This window comes from Genypterus blacodes, unplaced genomic scaffold (genome assembly GCF_046128005.1).
Source record: "Genypterus blacodes isolate CSIRO-AG114 ecotype Tasmania unplaced genomic scaffold, CSIRO-AGI_Gbla_v1 ptg000128l_1, whole genome shotgun sequence".
In the NCBI taxonomy this organism is placed as follows: Eukaryota; Metazoa; Chordata; class Actinopteri; order Ophidiiformes; family Ophidiidae; genus Genypterus; species Genypterus blacodes.
In genome coordinates, this window is record NW_027466930.1 from 1,284,967 (window position 1) to 1,310,292 (window position 25,326).

A 25,326-nucleotide genomic window follows, 5' to 3' on the forward strand; every position below is an offset into this window, starting at 1 on the left:
CTTTTACTGTACTGTTTTGGAGTATTTCAAAGTTAAAGTCTCACTTTTTTTTTCAAACCTATAAATCGCTTGACGTTTGCAGTTTGACGTTTAAGTCAAAGTTTCACATTTTGACGATGAAATGGCTTGATATTGTGTAATGTGTATATGTCTGATATTTGAAAGGCTATAAAATAATATTTACCAATAAATCCATAGTTATTGACTGACTGATATGGAAGTGGGGTGATGCGTAAAATTATGCGTAATTGGGGCGCGCAGCTTGCGGCATATTTGGGGGGCTTCACGTTACATTGACGGACAGCGTCGGATTCACCGCACAGACCTCCCCCCTCACACGCACACGTACACACGCACACACACGCGCACTTTGGAGACGCTGCGCCGCAGTGGTTGCGTCGGTTACGTCACAGCAGAGGACACGTAACGGGACGGCGTGAGGAGAAGCACCGGGGACAGCGGACACAGCCAGGACCAGGACCACCCTGAGGACGACTCATACTCTGACCTAGGTCTCACACCCGGCACGGAAAGGTAAGCGGGTATTTGTCTTGGGCGGGCTGGACTAAGGAGACTTGGGGGGACCTCCAGAGACCGGTACAGACCGTTAGACCTACAGCGGAGAAGTTTGCTGATGCGTCATTATTCAGTGTGTCAGTGAACTGCAGCACAAACCTCCTGAGGGACATGAAGTGAAGAAACAGACTTAGTTTACATCATTTAAATGGATTATATACTGCATGAAATGTTTAAGAACTGTAATCAGGCATGAATGAAAGTCTCTCTCCATAGTGGGGTACAGACACACACACACAGACACACAGACATGGGTGCGGCTCTGCAGACTCACTCCCACAGACCTGCACTCTAATATGAGCCGGATGCTATTTAAAGTAGAGCTCCACTTCTATCTTAAACAAACAGGACAACCTTTAAAAAAAAAAACCTTTTCTATCTCAAAGTTCAAAGCTCTTATCAAGCATGTGTGTGTGTGTGTATGTTCTCTCCTCATTACGCCACATGCTCAAACATCCCTCAGGAGCAAGAAATAGCCAAATAATGTGGTTTAAAACAGAATTCTTGTCTATTTGTCTCTTTTTGTGTCAGCTGTGTGTGACACTGCTGCTCTGTATGAATGTGTGTAAGTGTAACTTTAATACCACAGGCTGAATACTTAGCCGGCCGGCTCATTAATGTCACTCAGGAAACAAAGGATTCAGTTTCATGCTTATTGTTTAAGAGACAACATGGACGCTGTGCAATTCTATCCCATCCCACCTCAGCATTTCTCTCCCTTTAGGCCCCAAACTATTGATTCCTGCAGCCTTGGCACAGAAGACCAAACTTCAGAGATGGTAAGCAGACGAGCCCTCTTTCTCCTTTCCATCTTGCGTTGCGTGTCTAATAGGTTTGGAACGTTCCATTCTACAAACGGCACGGGTTTGTCTCAGGCTGAATGGAGGAGGTGACAGGATGGAGAGGTCAGATGAAGACGAAGCATTCATCTGCTGCAACCTGTCACCGTCCCAGTCTCATGTGTGATAAAAGCAGGAGTGTTGGGTGACCGAGCACCTGAGAGACAAATGGGCCAGCATTAATCCAAAAGTAATGACTTCTATGGCAGACGTCCAGCTTTATTGTTAAAAGGTGCAACTTAGTGATCTTAGCTCTTAATTATACACGTTTACGCTGCGGCAATTATGTTTAGGACAAAGGGAACTCTGTGACGGTGGAAACAGGGAGGGGGGGGGGGGGGGGGGGGTGGCGGAGGGGGGGGGGGGGGGGTGGCGGAGGGGGGGGAGGAATTTCCTTGGGAAGATGAAATCAATATCCTGACTTTTTCCACATTGGGAAGCTGCCTCGTCATTTGCGTCTCCTTTAAATCGAGCCGGGTGAAAGGAGGCCGGTCGCTAGGGGCGCCTGTGTTTGTGGCCCTGTTGCTAGGCGGCTGAAGCTCTCCAGCTGTCGCGGAGAGTGATGGTCTATGGTAAAGCGGAGGAGCAGAGAGAGTGCAGAGAGAGAGGGAGTGAATCCTGGCCCGTCGCCCCAATGCAGCAGTAATCTCTACAGCACAAGTGTTGAGATTACTGCTGCATAGTCTGAGTAGTTCCACCATCTTACAACCTCACCAGCTCACAAATTCCAGAAGCCTGAGCTGTTATGTTGTAGTTTAACCACAATACCTCAGGGTAAAGTACTTAAACTACACACGGAAGGCCTTCATATGTAAGTCACGTCATATTTCCAGTTTTTGAGCCATTGTGTGCTTGACCCCGCTGCTTCATGTGTAACCTGACCCCCTGCTGCTCCTGCACACCCACCGACCCACCCTACATACACGCACAGTGCATGTTTGAGCTCACATGCCAGGGGCGACAGGTGCAGGTTGTCAGTCATAATGGCCGACTCCTCGTCTCTCTCTCTCTCTCTCTCAGCCCTGCACAGTTTGCTGCACCATTTTGCAAGGAACTAAAGGTCAAACCAGGTCTCCAACATGTAGATTTTCACCCAGATACAGCAACGCGACCTCTGTCCCCTTTGACCTTTAGGTTAACGACACAGCCAGGCTGTAATCGGAATGTGAAGATCATATAATTACATAACACATTTCATCCCCTTATGCTTCCTGCTATTAATGTTGTAAGGACTATCTATTGCATTCTGGGTACTGTATTGACCTCAGTCATCTGGTTACACATACAATCAAACTGTGTGTCATATCTGCTCTTTATTCTCATTATGTGAGTAGTTGCAGGGTTAAACAGGGACTCACGCTGAATTCCATCTATTCAGCCTGTGAAAGCAACAGAATGCATTTGTGAATTTAGACAGAACATGCAAACTGACCCTTCACCCCTATGACATCACTGAAGGAAACTAAAGCCTCTCCGAGAAGTTGAGGGGTTTAATTTGCAGCTTGTAGCCCGGAAACAAAGTCACTTTCTGCCCATGAGTCAGCTGGATTGGTAAAATTGGTGGATTGTCCTTTTAAGGGCTTCAAAACTTAAATTTGTACCCTAACTTGTTCTCTCTCTTGCAGGTGTTCAGAGGCACAATAGTCGACGCTCCGGACTTTGATCCCACCGCTGATGGCGAGAGCCTCTACAATGCTATGAAAGGCATGGGTGAGTTATTTTGGCAGCGGGCGGCTCAAAGGTCATCTCTCATCTCCTCCCGTCACAATAAGGAATCTCACCCGGCAGTGGTGATAGTAGCACGGGCGGCCATGTTTCCCCCTCACGTGTGACTCAGCTGACTGCCTCTGTGTTCCTCAGGCAGCGATAAAGATGCTATCTTGGATCTCGTCACCTCCAGGAGCAACGCACAGAGGCAGGAAGTCATCTCGGCGTATAAATGCAGCTTTGGAAAGGTAGGAGAACACGTGACCAGCTGGGGTTTCAGATTTTCTGATAAGAGCAATCACTGTAAATGATCCCGTCCTAAATTTGTACTTCATCAGGACCTGATTGATGATCTGAAGTATGAGCTGACGGGCAAGTTTGAGCGCCTCATCGTGAGTCTGATGAGAACCCCTGCCTACCACGACGCCAAAGAAATCCACGATGCTCTTCAAGTAGGACAAGGATCTGGTAGCTGATTTAGTTCTCAGTTGCATGTAAGGAAGACAGGAGATGATTCATATCTGGTTTCGTGTTCGTTTTGAAGGGAGCCGGAACAAACGAGAGATGCCTGATGGAAGTCCTGGTATCAAGGAACAACCAGCAGATCCGTGATATGGTGGCAGCGTACAGGGATTGTGAGACGCCTTTCTTTTGCTTTAAATTATGAAATAATCTACCAGATGTAATTCCATCCAATTTTCATAGCTCATGCTGACTTCCTGTTTCCTGTCGCCCCTCCGCAGCATACGGCAGCGACATGGAAGAGGACGTGATCGGCGACACCTCAGGTCACTTTAAGAAGATGCTGATTGTTCTACTTCAGGTCAGATCACAAGAGAGTTTGTGCAGATTACTGATGTGTATCCAGGCAACCATGCACACTGTATCAGCACTCTTGTTGTTTTGATGGTTTGATTCTGACTGTGCGTTCATGGATGCAGGGGACCAGAGAGGAGTCAGGAGTGGTGAACGCCGACCTCGTGGATCAGGACGCACAGGTGATCTTCAACATTAGTCCTGCTTATTCTTTAGAACGTCTCACTGCTCCTCACCAGTGGCTTCTTAAGTTCTGAGTCCCTGTTGTGGAGTTAAACAGGCAATTATCTGCAGGGAGTCATTCGCACCTTGGTTCCAGGCGGCTCCTGGGGTCAGGCAGGGGTTGATAGAGTCACGGGGCGGTCATGCGAGCGAGCGGGCGCCTGAGTTGTCACATGAATGAACGTGCAAATTGATCTGTAATTGAAGACGCAAAGGGAGAGACGCTAGGTTGGCATAGGGAGTAGGTGATAAGAGATGTTGCACAGGGCGACATCCAGTGCTTTCATTCTCTGCAAACTATTTATACACTGGAATAAATGCAGGATTTTAATGTGCAATTCAAGATTAGCTTTGTTTGTTTAAGATAAAAGGAAAGGTTTGAATTGCATCATCTCAACTTGTGCTTGTTTAGGACCTGTTTGCAGCCGGAGAAGAGCAGTGGGGCACCGACGAGGCCAAATTCATCATGATACTGGGAAACCGCAGTGTGACGCACCTCCGCATGGGTGAGCAAGGCTCTCTGGGAAACAAACAGGAACTCTCATTGTAACTTTGTCTCAGTTAAAGTCCTCTAACTGCGTCTCCATCCCATATGTCTGCTCCTGTTGTCTCCTTCACTCAGTCTTTGACGCCTATGAGAAGATTGCAGAAGTCTCCATCGAGGACAGCATAAAGAGCGAGCTGTCAGGCGACTTCGAGCGCTTGATGCTGTCTGTCGGTAATCACACACCGCCCTTCGAATGGTTTCACGGTGCGATGAGGAACTGTCACGTCTCTGTTAAACACGCGTCTCTCTCTCCCGGCTTGTCTCACAGTCCAGTGCATAAGAAGCGTTCCCATGTTCTTTGCCAGACGGCTTTACATGTCTATGAAGGTAAATAGAAGAATAGCTCCTCCTTTTCATCTGCGTCCGTTAATACACCAACGTGCCTTAGCAACACAGTCATTATGTCACGGTAACATAGTTTCTCCTGTAATTCAACCTCACATTCCATTTAAAATGAGTTAGGACTGTTTCCCATCTCTGCACTCTTCTTCCCCTCAACCCTGCACCTCCTTTTCTCCATCTTTAGGGTCTTGGCACAGCCGACGACACACTGATCAGGATCATGATTTGCCGCTCTGAAATCGACATGCTGGACATCCGAGAGTGTTTCCGTCTCAGATATGAGAAGTCACTCTATAACATGATTAAGGTGTGGAAAGAATTAAGGTTTTAATATACAAATAAGTAGCTTTAGAAGTAAACCTGTAACCGTATTCTGTGTGTGTTTACACCGATCAGGAGGACACATCAGGGGATTACAAGAGGACTCTGCTGAACCTGTGTGGAGGCGATGACGAGTAAGTTATGGTTGTAGCAACAGCAGGGACCACACGGTGGTGCTAGACCCTCAGTTTTATAGAACTACTGTGTATAAGTATGTTCTAAAGAGAGAAACCTTGTGAAAGTAAGGAAGACATCCATGCAGATCCATTATACTGAGTGTGTTGTGTTGTGTCACACTGGTCGTTGCAGTCTAGCTGGAGAGTTCTTCCCTGAAGCTGCTCAGATAGCCTACAAGATGTGGGAATTAAGTGCCATGACCAAAATCCAGGTTTGGCCTCATCTGCTGCCCTTTTAGATGTGCGATTGTACGTTTGGCTTGGCAACAGCATGCATCGACTAACCGGCCGCTGCATTGCAACAAACCTGCTGCTGCTGATAAGGCTGCCACACTTGCACAGCGACGGCTTTGTCTGGAATATGATCAGAATGTTGCTCATCTTACAAAGGGGTGCGTTGTAACAAACGGTGACCCAGGAGCGAGGGAATGTCCAAAAGATCTCAACATTTTGCGCCACAAAAGACCTTTTCTCTCACTGGCTTTGTGCAAGTTTGCTGTTTTTCAGACCACCCACCTTTTCTCTGTTGGTGGTGTCATGACTCCTAACCCACAGAGGGCACAAGCTCGCTCAAAAGTCAAGAGATTATTTTCACAATGCTTTATTTGAGTACAGAGAGTGATGATATCAGCTGGATACATCTTTGAACAACAGCACATTAGGCAGATTCTTCTCTCCTGCGTGTTTTCAGACCTCTGCATGTTTGTTGCTTTAACATTGCCCAGCAGGTATTTTCAATTCCGAGGTTTATTGGCTTGTGTTTTGAAAATTCACTCGCTTCACTTTGCTGCCACTAACACACACTAACTGAAATGTTTGAGTCTGTGTGTGCATGCAGTCCTTTAAAATCACATTCATCTAATTCTGTCATTCCACGACCTCAGCTGAAGCCAACACTCCGTCCTGCATCCAGTTGTGACCCCTCTGCTGATGCACAGGCACTGAGGAAAGCCATGAAGGGATTTGGTATGCAGCCGTTTGATACTTACACAGTAAAGCACGTTTAAATCACAACGACAACTACAAATGGCACACTTCTCTCTTTCTTTGCCATAGGAACTGATGAGGATGCAATTATTGACATTATTGCACAGAGAAGCAACGCCCAGAGACAAGAGATCAGACAGACCTTCAAATCTCTTTTGGGAAGAGTAAGTTTAGTTTAAAATGTATAAACATACATATGCATGTGCTCATATCAGATGAAACACAACTATGGTTGATCTGTTCTCAGGATCTGATGAAGGATTTGAAGTCTGAGCTGTCAAAGAATTTGGAGAGAGTGATCATAGCGCTGATGCTGACCCCTGCTGAGTTTGACGCCAAAATGATGCAGAAGGCAATGGAGGTACTGTGAAGATGATGCCTACAGCTTCACTCTACAGACGTGTGATTGATATCTGTACTTTAAACTCAGTGTTAGGGACGTGTGCATACTTCAAGCTTTATGATGTGATTCTGAAATCTCTCTCTCTCGTTTCTGCAGGGTGCTGGAACGGACGAACACGCTCTGATCGAGATCCTGGTCACCAGGACCAACGAGGAGATCCAAGCCATGAATGTTGCCTATAAGCACGGTACGTTTGATTTAGGCATAACACCTCATAAAAAAAACAACAAATGCATTTCCTGTGATTCAGCACAATCATTCAAATGTATGACTGCAAGTATGTCCTTACTTGAAAAAGCCGATACTAAATTATAAATTCACCACAGCCTCCAAATCCTTCCATCCATTAGTTTTGTCCTTAATAATTCATTGTACAATAATGCTCTTAAAATCACTGTGGAGTTTATTTCTGTGAGAGAGAAGCTTGTTCCACACCGTATCAATCCACTGATGATGAGCTGATGATTCACAGGCTATAAGAAGTCTTTAGAGGACGCCATTCGCTCCGACACATCAGGCCACTTCTGCCGCATCCTGGTCTCTCTGGTTCAGGTACGGCTCATCGCTATGAGAACTCACACCATGTTTAATAATTTCCACACCCACTCACTGGTTGCTGTCTAGTGTCTGTAGATGTATCAGAGAAAAGGTCAAATTAAAAGCAGCACCACCACAATGTTCTTTCATAACGTTTTGCATAACTTATCATATAAACGGCCAAACATCTCAGTGAACTTCTGTACCGCAATGTTGTTTCTTCTCATTGTGTTCAGGGTGCGAGAGAGGACGGCCCTGTAGATGATGAAAGAGCCAATGCAGATGCTCAGGTGATTTCATCATAGCTTTCTCTACAGTATTTTTCTCCATTTGAAATGGAGGAATGAGTGTGAATGTATGTTTCCCCTCACTCGCTCGCTCAGGAACTGGCCGACGCATGCATTGCAGAGTCTGATGACATGGAGATGAAGTTCATGAGTATTCTGTGCACCAGGAGCTTCCCTCATCTTAGGAAAGGTAAAGAAGGTCAAACCAGATACAACACAAAGATTGATCAAGTACAGATCTGGATCTAGATTTCTCTCAGAAAATGAATCAAATGTGACTCATAGTAATGATGACACCCGTTATCGTTCACAGTATTCCAAGAATTTGTCCGATGCAGCAATAAGGACATTGAACAGATTATCAAGAAGGAGATGTCTGGTGATGTGAGAAATGCCTTTTTCGCTATAGGTAATGGCCTGAAACTTTATAATACTTTCATCCTTAAAGTTTTACATTTTGTATGATTGACACCAACTATTCTATGCATCTCGTCAACACTTCTGTCTCTATTGATCCTTTACAGTTCGCAGTGTAAAGAATCAGCCGTCCTACTTTGCCGACCGGTTGTACAAAGCCATGAAGGTATTGTTGTCATCATGTGACGCCTGATAAAGCAAATTAAAGTGATACGTGTTGGTGTGTGTTGTGGTATTCTTGCTCTGCGTGCTGCTACTCTACACACTGATCCCCTCCCTAGGGCCTGGGCACAGACGACAGAGCTCTGATCCGCATCCTGGTGTCCCGCAGCGAGATTGACCTTTTCAACATTCGCAAAGAGTTTAAAGAAACGCAGGACGCCTCCCTCCATGAATTCATCCAGGTAGAAACCGCACTCGTAAGTCAAGACTTTCAACTAACCCTCCTGGCTGCCGTGCTGTGTTGTGCTGTGTTGTGCTGTGTTGTGCTGTGTTGTGTTGTGTTGTGTGCGTCACTGCGTGTCGTCTCTCTTGGCCTTGACCTGCTGGGGTACGGTGATCTATAGCTTCCTGTGGTGGACTTTGGGTCTGCGGATACGGCACAGCTGTTTAGGAATTTCCCCTTGCATGCCTAACTTCCTCTCTATATCCTCTGTGATTGGCTAACAGCAGTAGACACAGGAAGTGCCCAGAAGCTGTTCTATAATAACTCACAGATGAAATCGCTCCAGTACAAACCAGTAAGTAGGTGCCCTGGATTGGTTTTTGCCTGAAATATTAACACATTATGCAATAACAAGAATTGCCCTATAATGTGCTTTCTTCAGTGTGACCTTGTGGCAAAAATGACATTATGCAACTTTGTGCTTTTGATAGGATACATTTAGATTAGATTAGATTTCGGATCATTTACTGTATTTTGTCATTGACTTCACCAATTTTACCCATCAAAGTTCATGGAGGAGCACTATTCAGCAGGAGGACATCATTGTATGTATTGTAACGGCTTTTGTAGCTTTATGGGGCCTCTGCAAAATGAGGGAAATATGACCGCTATGTCATATCTGCGTCACGTGACAGCAGCTGATTGATCACGTATAGTGGGAGATAAAACTATCTCTTGGAGGTCAGTTTCCCTGACTTCACACATCTGCATTTACAGCTACAAAAGCTGATGCTCCTGCTGGTTAATTGCTCAACGAACTGAATCTTGATGTGTAAAAATGGCAGAGTTCCCTTCGAAATAAAGACATATAAATACATCACTGGCCTCACGTGTGTCACGGGTGACGTCAAAGGTTAACTCGAGCTGTAGTCGTCTGGATGATTCAACTGGAAGTCTTGTGATTTGACCAAAACAATGACAGCGTTAGAACGCGGGAATGTCAATTCTGACGTTTTTAGCCAGAAACTCCAAATTAGCAAATTAAGGTATTTGGTATCGACTGTGTCACGGCTAAATGTCAGCAGACTTTTTTTTCCCCTGAATTGCACTTCATCTCTCTCTGTGTGTGTGTGTGTGTGTGTGTGTGTGTGTGTGTGTGTTTGATGTGTCATTTCACAGGGCGATACCTCAGGAGACTATCGTAAAACCATGCTGATGCTCTGCGGAGGAGAAGATTAAGCCCGTCTGCAGCTTCACACAGTTCAGTCAACAAAACCACAAGACAAAAAGTGCATTAGCGCCCACAGAATGAATCTATTCTGGTTGAAATCAGTTTCTATTGTCAGTGCCCCTAACTGCTGCCAAACCAAGTGACCTACAGTCTGCTGCTGTCACCTCCGCATCTTCCCGTCAGTCAGAACGACGCCTGACTTCATTTATTTCTTTTTTTTACACTCATATGTAACATGGAGGTGTCAGGTGCTTCTCTTCATGTCCATCACATCACAGACTTGTTAGTGTTTGAACAGTGCCTTCACATTACAGGCCGTCCAATGATTACTGTGATTTCACGGTATCGCACATACCTGAATTAAACATTTAAAATCAAAAGGCCTCCACGTCTCTTTGCTTTCTGTTATGCAAGTTTATGTTAAATGTGCATCACCGTTATTTCCTCATTGTAATTTTCCGTACAGTGTGTGTTGTGGGTGGGGTTTGCTGGTTTCTATCTAGCAGGGGCAGTTCAGTGATCCACTTTGTTGATTCTGGCAACAGAACTGAGCAGAGCCGAACAGGAAATATTATTAATATTTAACATCAGGAAACTCCCCGGTCCAATTGAGTTTATCTTCTATTGAATAAACTGAAAAAATCCCAAAAATGTTTATTTCCCTTAAAGCTACACACTCACTCTGTAAATAATGGGTGAGGCCTCGCATGACGAAATCCAGCATATTATTATCAGCTTTGAACTTTACTGAAACAACAATCACACACTCTCTTTCCATTCAAATACATGAAGAATACAGAAGTACAGACCTGCCTATGCACCATGACTGAACTCATAACCAGACACACACACACACAGAGGAGCTGAGACATTCATTCTGACAGGCCTTGCCCACGTCTTCCTGGTGCCAAACATCTCGGTTGGCCTTATATACATTTTAAGGCAGAATGACACACAACAGCTGTCAACTGCGACACATTTTCTCTTGTAGCCTGCGTCTCAGTTCACTGCATATGCGTGAGCACAGCTGTTGTCAAGCCATCTTTGAGTTAAAAGAGGAAAGAAGAAAAAAGACGCATGTGGCGAGGAAATCCCCTGCAGTAAGCCAAAATCCAGCTCAGTCAGTCAGTCTGCAGCACTTACACTCTGCTTTTTAATGGTGCACACAACCTGAAATTGCTCTATTTGATGTTTTATTATTCTAAGAGATTAAGAGATTACATTCAATTGCACATTGTTATAATGCAGTGCAGTGACAAAATAAGCCGTGCTGTTTGAATTCCCTTTTTGATAGGTGGGGGAGTTTTTACCGTTGCTGCTCCTCGCACAGTGTGTGTGTGTGTGTGTGTAAAACATTGCAATTTACATATTTCAAAGCTGTTATACCCTCTGAGAAATGATGGGGCTTTGCTGCTGTCTCCATCATTATGATGGTCTGTCTGGTCATGAGTATAAAGACATAAATACTATACTGTGCTGTTCTGTGTGTAGAAATAAGGACAGAGAAGAGGTCACTGTGTGTTTGATTCTCCTCTGCCTGAGTTAAATGCTGGGTGTTGTTGTGTTGTGGCCTGTTTCTTCCACTTGTGGATGCTTTAATGTCTAAAGCCTGGTACATAAGACTGATTAAATGCACTGAATGTTTTCTTCTTGGTTGTCAGTGAGAGGCAGGTCACACAGTTGGACACACACCAGGTTCTGTTCTGAGCATAGAGCATCAGGCCATTTCGCTGGGTAATGGGAATTCCCCACGTCTCACAGTGAAATTGCTTCCCCCCTATTCACCAGTTTCCTTAAAAAGTGCCTCTCCGATACAAGCAGAATGTGTGGGTGAGTTGTTGTTTATTTGTTTGAAGATATGAGTTGTTAGAATAGAGCGTTTTATATTTATTACGGTTATTTGTGGCGCCGTTGTGGTTTCTGATGATTTTCATGTTGTTTGCTGGATGGTAGAGACAAAACCAAAAAAGGAAACGTGAGTAACAAAAGAAGAAAGTTTCTACATTACATTTAGAGGAGTTGCCTGTTTGAATGTTTTATATGTGTATAAAGTGAAGATGAGCTCTATTTCCTGTCTAATAGTACTTTAACACTTAAGCTTAACCAAATGCTGTAAGATGTGTAACTTATGGGTGAACACAACATTTCCTTTTAACTTGTCCTCATTGTTTTTTAGGATAATTGTTTACATTTTCCCTTTTTAGTTTCTAAAACCATTCTGCTACATTTTCTATATTTAGTATAATGCTATAAAGATTGAATTGTAAACCTTAAAGAGATGGTTTCTTGGTCTTAAAATGTTGTTTAAAATAGCTTCTATAATGAGAAACACGGCTGTCAGACAAACATCATATCTGGTTCTGGTGCTGTTGCATATGGGCTTTAGATTGTAACTTCATTACAGAAACAGGGTGGGAAGGGTGACTGATTTAAGGCCTTGAGAGGACAACTGGGGTCCACTGCTAACAAAAGGACACTCTGTATGAGGCAGCACAGACTTAATGACTATCAGCTGCTCGGTTGTGCTGCTAGGAGATAGCAGATTGGACCGTCCTTGTCTCCCAGCAGGCCCGAGCGCTTGTAACACGGCGGGGCTTCAGTCCAACGCGATTCTCACACTCGAGATCATCCGCTCCCCCCCCGCCCCCTTCTCCTTCTCCCTCTTGTCTTTACAACTAGGAGTCCTTGAAAAATACCTCACTATGATCTGAGAAAGTGGAGGAGGTGAGAGAGAGAACAGAGGGCAGAACGTGTTACTCAGCAGCACTAAATGATTGGGCGACATTTACTCTGAGACTCTGAGACTTTTGTTTACTGCGCTGTGTAATATAGGCTCAGGTTCACCAACTGGCTTATCACCAACATCAGCAAAAATCTAAATATTATGTGCCACCCAAGCTTTCAGATTGAGATAAAGAGGATTAGTTTAGTAATAAAATACAGATAAAAACTGATGACTTTCTATATCTAAGCATTGTGGTTAAAACACACTTAGAGCTGAATGTCACGTAAGGGTACTTTAGAGATACATTACAAATGAAGTATGCTGTTACTCACTCAACACAGTGTCTACCCCTCTCTCTCTCATTTGGTTTTCATCAGAGAAAATTGTTTTCTCTTCGCTGTTCACCTCATCAGCTTCCATTCCACCAATATAAACAAACAATAAAGCTGTAATTATATTTGTTCAGCTTTATTGTAGATCTTTCTGGAGGTATTTGCAAAACTGTGTTTCTGATTTAATCGTGGTATGACTGTGACTTCCCAAGAAGACCGAGTCAGTCTACAGAAACATGTAGGAAACAGTGGGAATAAACTCATCTGGTTTGAAATGACCAGTTAGGTGTGGAACATTTGTGAAATCAATTAGAAGTATTAAATATTTCAGTAGTCTTTGCAAGGCCTCTATGGGAGAAATACGACTAGATTACTAGTTTGTTAATTCCCACAAGATGTCACTATTGTTCCAAAGAGTTTCATAGTTGGCCAGTCATGTACTGCAATTCTAATTCAAATCCTAATCATTTTATTATTATTATTATTATTTTTACATTTATTATGTATTATGTATGCTGAGCTTTTATTTGAACATACTCTAGGAGTGTGTGAACTTTGACACTTTGATTTATAATTAAGTAACTAAAGTGCGTACCTCAGTATCTATAATGTGGCTATATTTTTGGTATTCTTTAATATTGGAGTTTCCAGTATGAAGTATAAATTACGCGGCCTGATCTGGTCTTCACTGGTACTGTTGAATTCGATGGTCAAGCAGTTGGAGGCATTTGTTGATCATTCCACTCAGCTAAAACAGTCGACTAATTTCAGAGAATTGTTCAAGTTCAGGGTAACTGACCTCAAGAGTATGGAACATGACTTTTAAGCTTTTGGAAAAAAATGACAGATGATATGCACGTGTTCTCATATGACAAGTTACCGGTAAATCTGTTATCTATCCTCCGTCCAATACCAAGTACGGCCGTAAAGTTCAGAGGAAATATGTTATTCTATTCTTCTTACATTTCATGACAAATTTGCTCATGGGAAAGGATTTTGTTTTGTTTGTTTGTTTTAAGCAATAAAATAAAGTAGATCAAATGTATTTACCCAAATTATGCAGATTCTGAATGTTATATGGTATTATTTATAAACATTAATACATACATATTTGAGGGCCCATGATGGAACACCTTTTATAGAGATAAAATATAAAAATGTAAAAAGCACCAAAATAGCATACACCCACTTTAGAGACCGTTTTCGAGTCCTTGTTTGTTGTTTATAGGGCAAATGTGAAGGAGACTGCTAAATTTGTTCAAATACGGATGGTTTTTTTAAATTTTGACAGATTTGGATATTGATCTTTTATAATCAAGACGATTTTCAAGAATTCTTTCTTGTTTTGTGGAATCAATATTTTCCCTTTTTTCTGAGATTTAAAGAAACATTTTATTCTCATAGAACTGTCAAAACAATCGTCTTTTTTCTCAGGATGATGTGAAGGTTTTGTGTACTTGTTTAATGTTACATCTGATTTATTTGACATTCCTTGAAAAATGTTGATTTGTACAGGAAACAGGTCAGGTCAAGTAAATCCGCTGAATGTTTGAAGGAAATCACTCTTTAAGCAAAAAAAATATTTATTAATATATTTATTTTCTAATACAGCATGAATGTTGTACAGTGATGTCAGGAACAGAAAAGTAGTAAACGTGACTTCGGGCTGCAGGGCCGTGAAGGCAGCAGCTGTGTGAACACGCCAAACAGCTCGCTCCATGTTTACATTACGGGCAGTACCTGAGGAGGGCGGGACCCGGTCGAACGCTCTTCTCTGATTGGCCGCGGGCGTTGTCAGTCATCGCTGTTTACATGAAACGTCTTGAGCGAGGTGGAATTTCCCAGGTTACAGCACAGAGCAGCAGACCACTTCCGCAATAGATGTCTGGGCAGAGACGAGAGGACACTGCGAGCTGAAAGGTAGCCGGCCATAACGCCCCGCTTTGTTCTTACCTTTCCACCATCTCACTCCGCTTTCTCGTCGCCTCGCTGCGTCGAAACAACTGTCGGTATCGCGCGTACGGCGGCTCCGCGTCCCACTCTTGTCAGCTAACGTTAGCTAGCCGTGAGCTAACGATGATGTTGCTAGCAATTTGCATGACAACAGCGAAAACTAATATTAGCCTCTTTCAGCCAATGAACATATCATTAGCTCGCTCACGCCGTGTGTCACATTCGTTTACTCGGGCGACGCTTTATGGGCAGAATTCACCTCACGTTTGTGTCGTTTTCACTCTGCTTTTGCCCCATTGTTCCTCGGATATGAACGTAGCCTACAGACATTAGCACATTTGAGCAGATGTTGCGAAAGTGTGAGTGTGGACGGGATGCTGGTGCTGTTGCTGCTCCTGTGGTCGAGCTGACAGTCTCCTCGGTCTTCTTAACGGACTTTACCGATACTTGACGCGCATCCCGTTATAAATAATAAACGAAGAGGAGGGGTAAGGCCTGTTTCAGTGCATCATGTTAGAGGAGACAGAGGAGCCGCTTCATTCATACGTGTTACCACTGTCATTAGAAGGCTAAGAAACACAGTGGATGTGATTGTAGTGCAGCTTAAGTTGTAGTAAGAGGACATTTCTGCTATTCCACAGTTAGAATCTTGTGTTAATTCTTGTTATACTATGCAGGTGTAGTCTCTGAGGTACGTGTTGACTCCTGTTGTATAATCAGTGGCTCGATCTCTGTGTCCACATGTGATGTTGACTTGTTTTAGAGCTTCTGTCACAAACCTTACAAAGTTAGGGTGAACTTTTAGATTGCTTCCTCAACTAAGTTTCCAAACTGTTTTAGTCGAAAGTGATCAGTTTCCTGTCAAAGCAGTGTCTTCTTCTGGATAATACTCCCTGTATAACTGACTGGTAACGTAAGAAACCATTAATGACTTATTAATTAACTTCAATGTGAATGAATGACAGATCAAACACAGCTGATACATCATTTGTAAGTGCTGGCTGATGCATTTTGTGGCTCTGATTGTGACACGTGAACATGAAATGACTTTTCCCCTGATATAAATGGACCATTAGGTTGTGAGGCAGGCAGTGACAGACCTTAACCAAGAACAAGCAAGTCCTCTACAACCCAAAAAGTGGGAGCAGTAACATTAAACCTCAACCGTTAAATGACTGAATTATTCAACAATTGGAGGGAGGTAACATTCGCTCGGGACTGAAGTCAGCATTAGTAAAAGTTGTTGATTGATGATATCCTTGGAGAAAGACACAGTCGACCACATGTTAACCTTACTGGCGTTTCACAAAGTGACCCCAGAAGCAGCAAATATTGCCGTTCGCTCGGTTTTCCAGTTTCTCGTACTTTGTATATTTTGTTAATTCTGACCCTTTTTGTCTTTCAGTTCAAAGGACTATGCCTAGGAATTGAGCCGCGGTGATGGAAGGGAAAGGCCCATACCGCATCTATGACCCAGGTGGGAGTGAGGTCAAAGCCAGGGAGGATGCTGCAGGGGGAAGCAGCTATCGACAGCTACTGGAGGAGAACAGCATTCTGAGGGAGAGGATGAAGGGACTCAAAAGTTTAGGTATGTTTCTGAAGACAGCATGGTTTCCTCATGGGCAGTCTAGCCGCCTGTATACACTGATAACACAAACATAACTGAGCATTCCCATCACAGGACTGTGACGTAAATGAATGGGTGAAATAATCCTGTGGCAACACTGAAGGAATGCAGTGAAACCTGATATGCACTGATAGGGTGCTGAGGTGTTTGTTTGTCGGTGACGTTCCTTGGTATTTGTCAAAGAGCCGTTGGTGGCAGAACACATAATGTCGTAACCTGGAGTGTCAGTTTCTATTTGGTGACTGCACGTCGAGGACACAGACGAGATCTCCGTGAATCTTGCAGGTGACCTGCTGGAGGAGTCTCAGTCGGAGGCGTCGAGGCTTCGTCAGAGAGTGGAGGAACTCGTGAGGGACAACGAGGCGCTCAAGTCCTCCAGCTTTGCTGCCAGTCTGTGTATAGGAGGGCACGTTCAGGCTGAAACACAAGGTATCGCTCACACACCTGACTGCAATGATTTGAACCTGACAGGCTAATGTTTGTATTGCAGATTGTGTACATTATTGAAACAACATGGCATGCGCTTGTTTTTGATTGAAGCCAGTAGTAACCATGGCACCTATCATGGTTTATTCTAGGTCACGGTAAGTCCTGTGTGCATCCCAGCACAGAGCAGAAGGAGGAGCAGCCAAGCTGTTTAGGGAAGGCGCTCCAGCCTGACAAGCCCAACGTAAGAAACCTGTACTTTCTATTCAGTTGCTGGATAATGTGGAGTAGCAGGCTGAAGCAGAGACATATATGTGATGCAGACTTTGCCTACTTTACTCAGCCCTTGACAAATCACTCTGTAATATCATTTCCTATGATATTTCACTGTAATACCTCCAGTGTAACAATGTAGGTGACCCAGAGAGTTCACAACATGTCAAGTTTTGCTTTAAATGGAGGGTTATTACTGTTATTCCTTAAGGATAACAAGCACTCACTGTTGAACACGTTGCTCTTTACAGGAGGCCTTATCAGAGTTTGAGGTGGTAAATATGGAGGAGAAAACAGATGGCCTGACAGTAAGTTACAGTTTAGATCAGATTGAATTCACATTTCCAGGCACCCCGGCACTCTTAATCATTTTCCACGTTTCTTCAAACTGTTTAAAGTGGTTCCAAAAAAAAGTTACTATTAACAAACCATTTACAGCACTCTGACTGTAACCCGGCTCTTGTGGGATTCTTCCTCTTTATTGTCATTTCCTCAATATTAGGAACATACAGTACTGTATCCATGGATGTGGTGACTCACCACCAAACTCAATACTGGTAGCTCCATTCTGAGTCAGTCAATGGGAAAGTCCAGGATTATTACTGACTAGAGTGACACATCACTACATCCCTGAGAAGTTCTTATTAGGACATGACAAAGTCCATGAGGCATGTGTGTGGAATCCTTTACATGCTTGTCTATACTGTCACATATTGCACAGTACTGCAGGATCTTCTTAATACTAAACCAGAATGTTTAGTATAACATGTTTAGTGTGGTGGATGCCATTTTGTAGCCTTGTGTTGAGTCGATCTCAATCCGGCGTGAATAACTGGTTAGACCTCACAGTGAAATTAGCCGCAGTTATTTATAGAAAACACGTGACGAGTCCTTGCATATTTATTTGTCAGTCTTGTTTAAATTTTTTATGATTAGTTTGCTGGGTGAGTCAGCTGGAGAGGGAGGACTGACTGATCTGTGTGTGTGCACTTTCAGGCGGCTGCAGTCGCAGGAGTAATCCCCCCCCTGCCTCAGGAGAACACGGAGCTCGCCAGCCAGCTCAAGAGACTAGAGAGCTCCTTCAGCATCTTTGCCGAGGAGTCCAACCCCAACCAGCTCCTGGCTCACCTGGGCCGCATGGCGGTGGAGTTTCACCATCTTTCCTCCAAGGTCCAGAAGAATGAACAAAGGACTTCCCTCTTACAGGCTCGTAACATCCTCATTCCCAGAAAAACGAAAGGGGGAAACGTCCTAAGTGCAAAACTGGAAGAATTCCCCTTTTCAACCTACGCTGGCGCTATTTTAGCCAATTCAATAATGCTACTTCTGCAGCTCTTAAAACGTAAACACCCATTTGGTCGGATCTGTGTCCAGGCTCTACTCCATGCGCTGCAGTACTTTATTTTAAAGGGGAGAGAGAAAGTCTTTAAACTGGGAAATACACTTCACATTCTGGTCCCAACAACTCCACAGTCACGCCGTCTGTGGATGTAATAATTCCATGATGTCGTTTTTATGAATATAGGAGGACCGTGTGACGGACAGACGTCACACATTGAACTTTCTCTCTTGTTACGTAGTTTGTTGAGTCATTTCCCTTTACGGATGTTATCAATGAATAAAAATGGCACACCTGTTGTTATTCTATCATTATACCCAGATGATGTGTTTGTGACGGTGTGTCTTTGTGTTTTTACAGACTCTATGTGAGCAGCTCAGACAGGAAAACAATGAGCTTAGAAAGAAAATGGAAGAGGATCATCATGTCAGGAACCGAGACCTGGAACATCTAAGGTAATGTTTTTCTTCTCTTTGGCCACGGCTCAGCTTTGTGTTGCTTCTGTTAGAGGAGAACTTTATTGTTTGCAGGGTCAACAGTGCTGATATATTACACCCCTGCAGATGTGTTCACATTGAAACGACTTTCACTTCTACTAGATGTGTTGCTCCAGCCTTTTGTTTTTGAATTGTAAAACTGCTGAACTTTGGCTGCTCTTTGAGTTGCACGTCTTCGTTTATCTGATAGTGAAAGTCCTCGTAATTTATTAAGGGTGTTGACAGTTGACTACGCTTTCACTTTGATTGTTATTCCAGTGCTTTCTGTTGGCGTCACCCTGTGGATTTTCTAGGTTCTTCCCAAAGGACTAAAGGCTGGGACTAAATTCTGGGATGGGACTAACGCTATCGTTTTTGCTCTCGCTTCAGACAGGAGAATCACAAACTAAAGGAGCTGGTCACGGGAGGAGGGACAGCGCCGGCGCCAACAACGTCGGCAGCAGCACCATCAGATACTGAACCTCCAGAGGCCAAAGAGGAGCCGGTAAAGGACGAATCTGCTGCTGTCAGACCTAAAATGGAAGCTACCACACCGCAAAAGGTAATCTAAACTAAATGATGGGTCTAAGAAACAACCAAGAAATTATTCAAATAGTTTACATGTTATGTAACTTTTTAAATTAAAACGTGACATAATCAGATTGGTTGATGATAAGGAATATTTTGACCCCCAGAGTGGAAAGTCTTCAGAGAAAACCCCAACGAGGCCGTGTGACGCTGAGGTGTATGAAAAGAAGATCAAGCTTTTGGAGAAGCAGAGAAAGGATGTGAGTCTTTTTTTTTTTTTTATTACACCCGCTGCCCATCCTCTTTTGCCGAAGGGGAAAGTCTGTGTATTTTGTTTCCGGTATCTTTAGTGTCATTTGTTTCACTTCAGGTACTGGAGGTGAACAAGCAGTGGGACATTCAGTGGAACTCCATGAAGACACAGTTTGAACAGAAGGTATAGTAATGACTAGAGCTGCTGTGAGGAGTGGGAGAAGACATTCCTGTGTACTCATGACATATTGATCTGTATTAATCATACCTGAACATTATGGAACTCAAAGGAAATAAGCTTTCGAGAGCAAATGTTATTTCCTTTGCATTCTTCACTTCATAATAAGATGTTTTGTTCGGCACATCAACTGTGCTTCAACATACCAACAGAAGCCATCATTTCTGATTCAAATCAATCATATTTACTAGTTATGATACATGGTACTGCATGTGATTGATGCGTGTGTGTGTGTGTGTTTACAGTGTGCTTGGTTTCTGAGTCATTTTCCACCTCCATAATTTCAGCCCCTGCAGATGCTGTTAAATGCGTCAGACATTATTTTAATTGTTAGATATTATGTTATGATATTATTGTTAGTTTTGCCATTAGACCACATTTAGCTCATAAATGGCTAATTTAGTTTGAAGTTTCTTTATAAGCAGTTTTCAAGGTTAAACTGAACAATGACATTTCTCAATACCATAAAGAATTTCTGTAAAAAAAAAAAAAAAAAGCATCAGTCAACAAAGTCAAGTGACAGCTTGCAAAGACTTTGCAAAATGGAAATCTGTTATAGAACACCGTCCTCAGTCTGTTTACAGTCTCTGCATCATTTGGCAGTGAAGCAGCTGAGTGCTATTTCTGTGTGCGTGTCCAGTGGAAAAGCTGCAATCTTGCAATGGCTGCTATCTGAGCATGCTCACCACAAGGCCTCTCACACTTCTGTAAGAATTCCCCTCCTCTCTGGTACCCGCCAACATCCTGCTGCGGTGCAGTTAGAGGGCAGCAAGGACACACACACACAAGCACACTCTCGCAGTCAAACTCACACCTATAGGTGTGATAACCCACAACCGTGTGCAGCTCCAGATTCACACTGTTAAGACGGGGACACCATGCAGCGTCAGGTTTAAACCACAGAACACCAGATAGATCCATTTGCGTCATCGGGTTCTTTCATATTTTACACAAACCTGTGTGCTTGCAAATGTTGCTGTGCCTTAGTTTATTATTGATAACACTTTTCTAAGGCTCTAAGGCACAATGCATCAGCATAACACAGCACTTGTTCAACAACTGTGATTGGGGGAAATGCCTTCCTATTGATCAGCTAAAGGATTGTTATTTTCCTGCAGATCACAGATCTCAGACAAAGACTAGCAGAGTCCCAGAAGACGGTGGTTGAGCTGGAGGCAGAGAGAGAGCAGAGGCAGCGGGACTATGACAAGAAGCTGCTGCTGGCCAAGTCCAAGATTGAAAATGTGCAGGTGAGACAACTGGATCTACATCACATGTCAACAAACCACCACTTAAACTACACAAAAGTTTAAAGTATACTCCAAGAAAGTTTATTGAATATTTGGGATGCGTTGGCTTCAGGGGGAGAAGGAGTGTTTGAACACTGAGACCACTGAGCTGAAGCAGAAGGTTCGCTACCTGCAGGATCAGCTGCTGCCCCTCAGCAAACAGAGAGAATACCAAGAGAAGGAAATCCAACGTCTCAACAGGGTGAGGGTTATCATCTGTGTCTCCTCTTCTCCCACAAAGAGGAAGAAATTGACAGAAATGGATGTAACAGTGTTTGTGTCTCATCTCCAGGCTTTAGAGGAAGCCCTAAACCTGCACACACCTTCATCCTCTCAGCAACCACCTGGTCAGGGTAACTTTGGGGATCCAGCCAGCAATCTAAAGAAGCAGGAGCTGCTCACTCAAATAGCAGTACTAAAGGAACAGGTACGGCACACACAAGGGAAACACACACACACACACACACAGACATACACATAGGTTGCAGTGGCACATTTATACATTCATTTGTTCTCAATGTGTTTTTGCCCTTCAGGTGAAAATCTTTGAGGAGGACTTCAGAAAAGAGCGGAGCGACAGGGAGCGAATGAATGAGGAGAAGGAGGACTTGAGGCGGCAAGTTGAGAGACTGCAGGGTCAGATTACTAATTTGACGAATCAGGTACGATGTGTATTCATGTTGTTCTTATATATGCTACACTCCAATCTCCATATTCATTCATAAAGATACACACACACGTCACAAGACTAAACAGTTAACAGTCTAACAGAACCACAAACTATCTTTCTTAACTTTATTGTCAGCTGTGTAATTGTATTGTATAAACTGTTCAATTGAGTGATTGCAATGTAAATGTAAATTGATCTAGACTATTTTGTGGCACCAACTCAGATATTAAGGAAGAACAGATGGAGGATTCTTTAAAGAACATGTGTTACTTAGGAGCAGTCTCATGTGTGATGTGTTGTCTAAATGCGCTTGTGTGTGTTTCAGCTCCATCAGGCACAGAACGAGTGTCAGCGAGAACGTACAGAGAGATGTAAGCTGGAGAGACTACAGATGCAGCATCACAAACAGGTACTGGACGCAGCCCCAGATGATCCTGGTGCCTGCATGCAAGTATGAGCTCAGTGCCACCGGAAGGCAAACAGGAACAAACAGGAACGTTCTGCTGTCAGCTCAGAGTTTGATCATTCTGGCCTTCAAGGGTTCATTGATAGTTGTGCTTTCAGGCATTTGGAATGCATCAAAAGCAGGTGAACTTGGTTAAATGCTGCAGACCAGCGCCCCCTTGTGACAGAATGCAGTCACATACGTTCTGACTGTAATATTGTAAATGGGACGATCGGTAGTACAGGGAAAGAGCCTCACTCCAGATAGCTTAGTCAGTGCTTCTCGGAATGAGCAGGTGGAACATTGTCTTTCCTCTGTGGGAGGTAGTGGCAGTAGGGGTGAAGTTCAGACATAGCCGGTGCCCTGACTTCCCCCCAGAGTAGCAGCAGTGCACTGATCGGGGATCACGTGTGTACTTGTGATCCCTCATAGGGGCAGCAGCAGAAAAGACGTACCTCAGACCCCACGTCAGGCTCAGTGAACGGCACGCTGAGCCCTCCCTACTGTGGTCCCTTTGTGCAGGTGGGACCGCAGGGCCCTGAGGGCTGGCCCGTACACTTCCCTCCCCGGATGCCCAATGCGGCAGGCGCCACATCTGGAGCCGCGACAGCAGCACCACCCCCTGTACGAGACTTCCAGCCTGTCACCCCGGTAAGGGTCCTTTAAGGCCCCGCTGTCTCCGTCTCTGGAGTGACTCTGGTTCACTGAGAAAAATGGCTCTTTATTTTATACCTCTATATGGGAGAAACAGAAAGCTGTTATTAGGCCTTTAGGTATTTAGCCCTTTCCTGACCAGCCACTTTGAAGATCTTTATATTCTTCATCAACTGTTAGGACTGAATGCTGCTGGCTGTGATGGAGACGCTCTTGAGTTTTTAACTAAGCCGCTTCCTTCTCTGTGGTCAGGGTTTCCCTTGGCAGTCATCGTTCCCACAACCCAGAGGGGCCAGGGCAGTGGGGGAGAGTTCAAGACCACCGCCAGAGAATGCAGGTACGGTACCATCCCACAGAGGATCTCTTATCTGTACAATTAGCTCCACACATTGCATTTCTGTGGCTTTTAAGCATCACTGAACCAGGATTGTGAATATTTTGACAAATTGTGACTTTACCACCACAGAATGGCTCCACTGTTATGTCATTTAAATGTGCTTTTGTGTACGTGCAGATCAGTCCACAGCAGCAGGATTTGGAAAAAGGGAGCGACAGAACATTGACCCTGGAAAGCACTAAAAGCATCGCCGTTTCCTCTGGCTGGAATTTGGGTAGTAGCATGAATCAGTTTGTTTTTGAGTTGACAAGGTGTGATTTGATCTATAATTTTCCTACTGAACTGTAGATATCCTATTGTAATGTTGTTTATACTTGCGTTTTATAAGCCTATTTGTGAAACACTTCGCTATTATGAATATATATACATGAAATATCATTTTAGATTCTTTTAAATCTATTCTTTTTGAGACTCAAATCTGCTTCATATGATTCTATGCAGGAACCGAAGTCATTTGTTAAATAGGTTGGAATAATCGACATCTTCTTTTAAAAATTTTTCCTTCCCAGTCAATATACCTATGTGATTGTCTCTCTCTCTCTCACACACGTAACAACTGGACAGTTTGTTACTTGTAAGGGTTAAAGGACGCCATTCCCCCCCCAACACGAGTAAGATTCCACTCATTCCAACAGTGAATGATGATATAGGTACATTGAAGCATAGAGATTACAACGTGAATGTTACTTTCTTTAGTACCATCGATGTTCTAGAACTGTCCCATTATGTGTAACTGTTCCAAAGTGGTTGTTGAAATACTAAAAATTTGGGGAAATGAATTTTTTGATGGTATCATACCTAAAAACATGATTGTGATTATTGATTATTTATTTATAATCTGCTGTTTTGATAGTTGCATTGACTAAGTGTAAATCATTGTCTTTAGTAATGCTGTTCTTTCTATGTTGTTAGTGTAATCCCAATATTATTGTAGCTATTGACATTGTATGTTTGTATCAGACACAATACACAATGCACAGTACATGAACACAACCTTTTTTCCATGACGATGGACCTAATCTCATTAAACACAACACTTTTTTTACTTGACCACACTTGATTTGATGATTTGACCGCTCATCACAATCCTCACACTCATCTTATGGAATCCTGTACTATTGCCCACAGTTTAACCCCCGCGACACATGGAAAGCTTTTCAGCGCTGTAAGGCTGCACCGCCACAACATTCCTCTTCATCTTTAATACCTGTTAACTGAACGATAATAGTTGTAGTGATACTATTACAACTGAGACACATTAAAGTGCTAAGCAGAAGAGGAAGAATTCCTTCCTAGTGTTGCAGCAGTACTGCCACTCCTCAGAGAAAAAACCTCGGCCAGGATGTTTGACTTTGCTTATTGTCCAACTCAACCAGCAACACATGCCTTACCGACTGACCTGTGAACTGCTGTAACACCCGAGCCCTGATAAGAGACGTGAGTTCCTCCCCTGAGATAATATTGACAAGCAGATCCAACGTGCATCTTAAATCAAGCCACTGTTCCACCGATTACCCGCTGGGTTTAACCCTTTAGTGGAGAGTATTTCAGGTAGACAGGTGAAGGGCTTCAAATGTGCAGACACATCTGGAAGAAAAGGTTCCATTCGAATAAACAAGTTAAGTTACTGGGAACAAAAATCATGATTGGTGAGAGATGAAATGAAACCGCAGAACTTGCACTTTGAAAGGTACGCTGTAATTACTGGCAGTTGTGTTTTCTTGGTTTGTAGCCCTTTTTTTGCTGTAGGCAAAAGCACATGTGAGACTTTTTGTATTTGACTGGCTTAATAAATCTATTCTAAATGTCTATTAGCATCTCACACTTCTTTTTCCATGCTTTTTTTTGGGGGTAGTGACAAATGTGCACGTGCTTTTCTAAGGTCACACTTGCATAACACTCATCATTA

The 25,326-nt window shown here is 43.5% G+C and overlaps 2 protein-coding genes across 9 annotated transcripts; both read left to right on the forward strand.

The window, feature by feature from the left end:
• The first annotated feature begins 235 nt into the window (after positions 1-235).
• anxa6 (annexin A6) lies at positions 236-10,173 on the forward strand. 3 transcript variants are annotated; one of them, XM_076162830.1, is made up of 25 exons: positions 236-534; positions 1,301-1,355; positions 3,041-3,125; positions 3,276-3,370; positions 3,461-3,574; positions 3,667-3,757; positions 3,866-3,945; positions 4,064-4,120; positions 4,573-4,666; positions 4,783-4,878; positions 4,976-5,034; positions 5,234-5,356; positions 5,446-5,504; positions 5,680-5,758; positions 6,431-6,512; positions 6,603-6,697; positions 6,781-6,894; positions 7,033-7,123; positions 7,409-7,488; positions 7,710-7,763; positions 7,857-7,950; positions 8,074-8,169; positions 8,285-8,343; positions 8,459-8,596; positions 8,847-9,674. In XM_076162830.1, the coding sequence occupies exons 2-25, from the start codon at positions 1,353-1,355 to the stop codon at positions 8,850-8,852; spliced, it is 1,944 nt and encodes a 647-aa protein (XP_076018945.1). In that variant the 5' UTR covers positions 236-534; positions 1,301-1,352; the 3' UTR covers positions 8,853-9,674. The 3 variants fall into 3 exon arrangements, with proteins under 3 accessions (XP_076018945.1, XP_076018943.1, XP_076018944.1); XM_076162828.1 differs by lacking the exon at positions 8,847-9,674 and adding an exon at positions 9,742-10,173 and having other exon boundaries at positions 237-534; XM_076162829.1 differs by lacking the exon at positions 8,847-9,674 and adding an exon at positions 9,742-10,173 and having other exon boundaries at positions 247-534; positions 8,459-8,581.
• A 1,327-nt stretch (positions 10,174-11,500) lies between these two features.
• tnip1 (TNFAIP3 interacting protein 1) lies at positions 11,501-25,226 on the forward strand. 6 transcript variants are annotated; one of them, XM_076162821.1, is made up of 18 exons: positions 11,501-11,623; positions 16,209-16,391; positions 16,716-16,859; positions 17,009-17,100; positions 17,381-17,437; positions 18,126-18,335; positions 18,829-18,923; positions 19,335-19,506; positions 19,640-19,732; positions 19,843-19,908; positions 21,081-21,212; positions 21,325-21,453; positions 21,544-21,678; positions 21,788-21,913; positions 22,247-22,330; positions 22,799-23,017; positions 23,273-23,357; positions 23,535-25,226. In XM_076162821.1, exons 2-18 carry the CDS (start codon positions 16,244-16,246, stop codon positions 23,597-23,599), a joined length of 2,052 nt encoding a protein of 683 aa, XP_076018936.1. In that variant the 5' UTR covers positions 11,501-11,623; positions 16,209-16,243; the 3' UTR covers positions 23,600-25,226. The 6 variants fall into 6 exon arrangements, with proteins under 6 accessions (XP_076018936.1, XP_076018937.1, XP_076018935.1 ...); XM_076162822.1 differs by lacking the exon at positions 11,501-11,623 and adding an exon at positions 11,639-11,768; XM_076162820.1 differs by lacking the exon at positions 11,501-11,623 and adding an exon at positions 14,646-14,770.
• Positions 25,227-25,326: the final 100 nt, after the last annotated feature.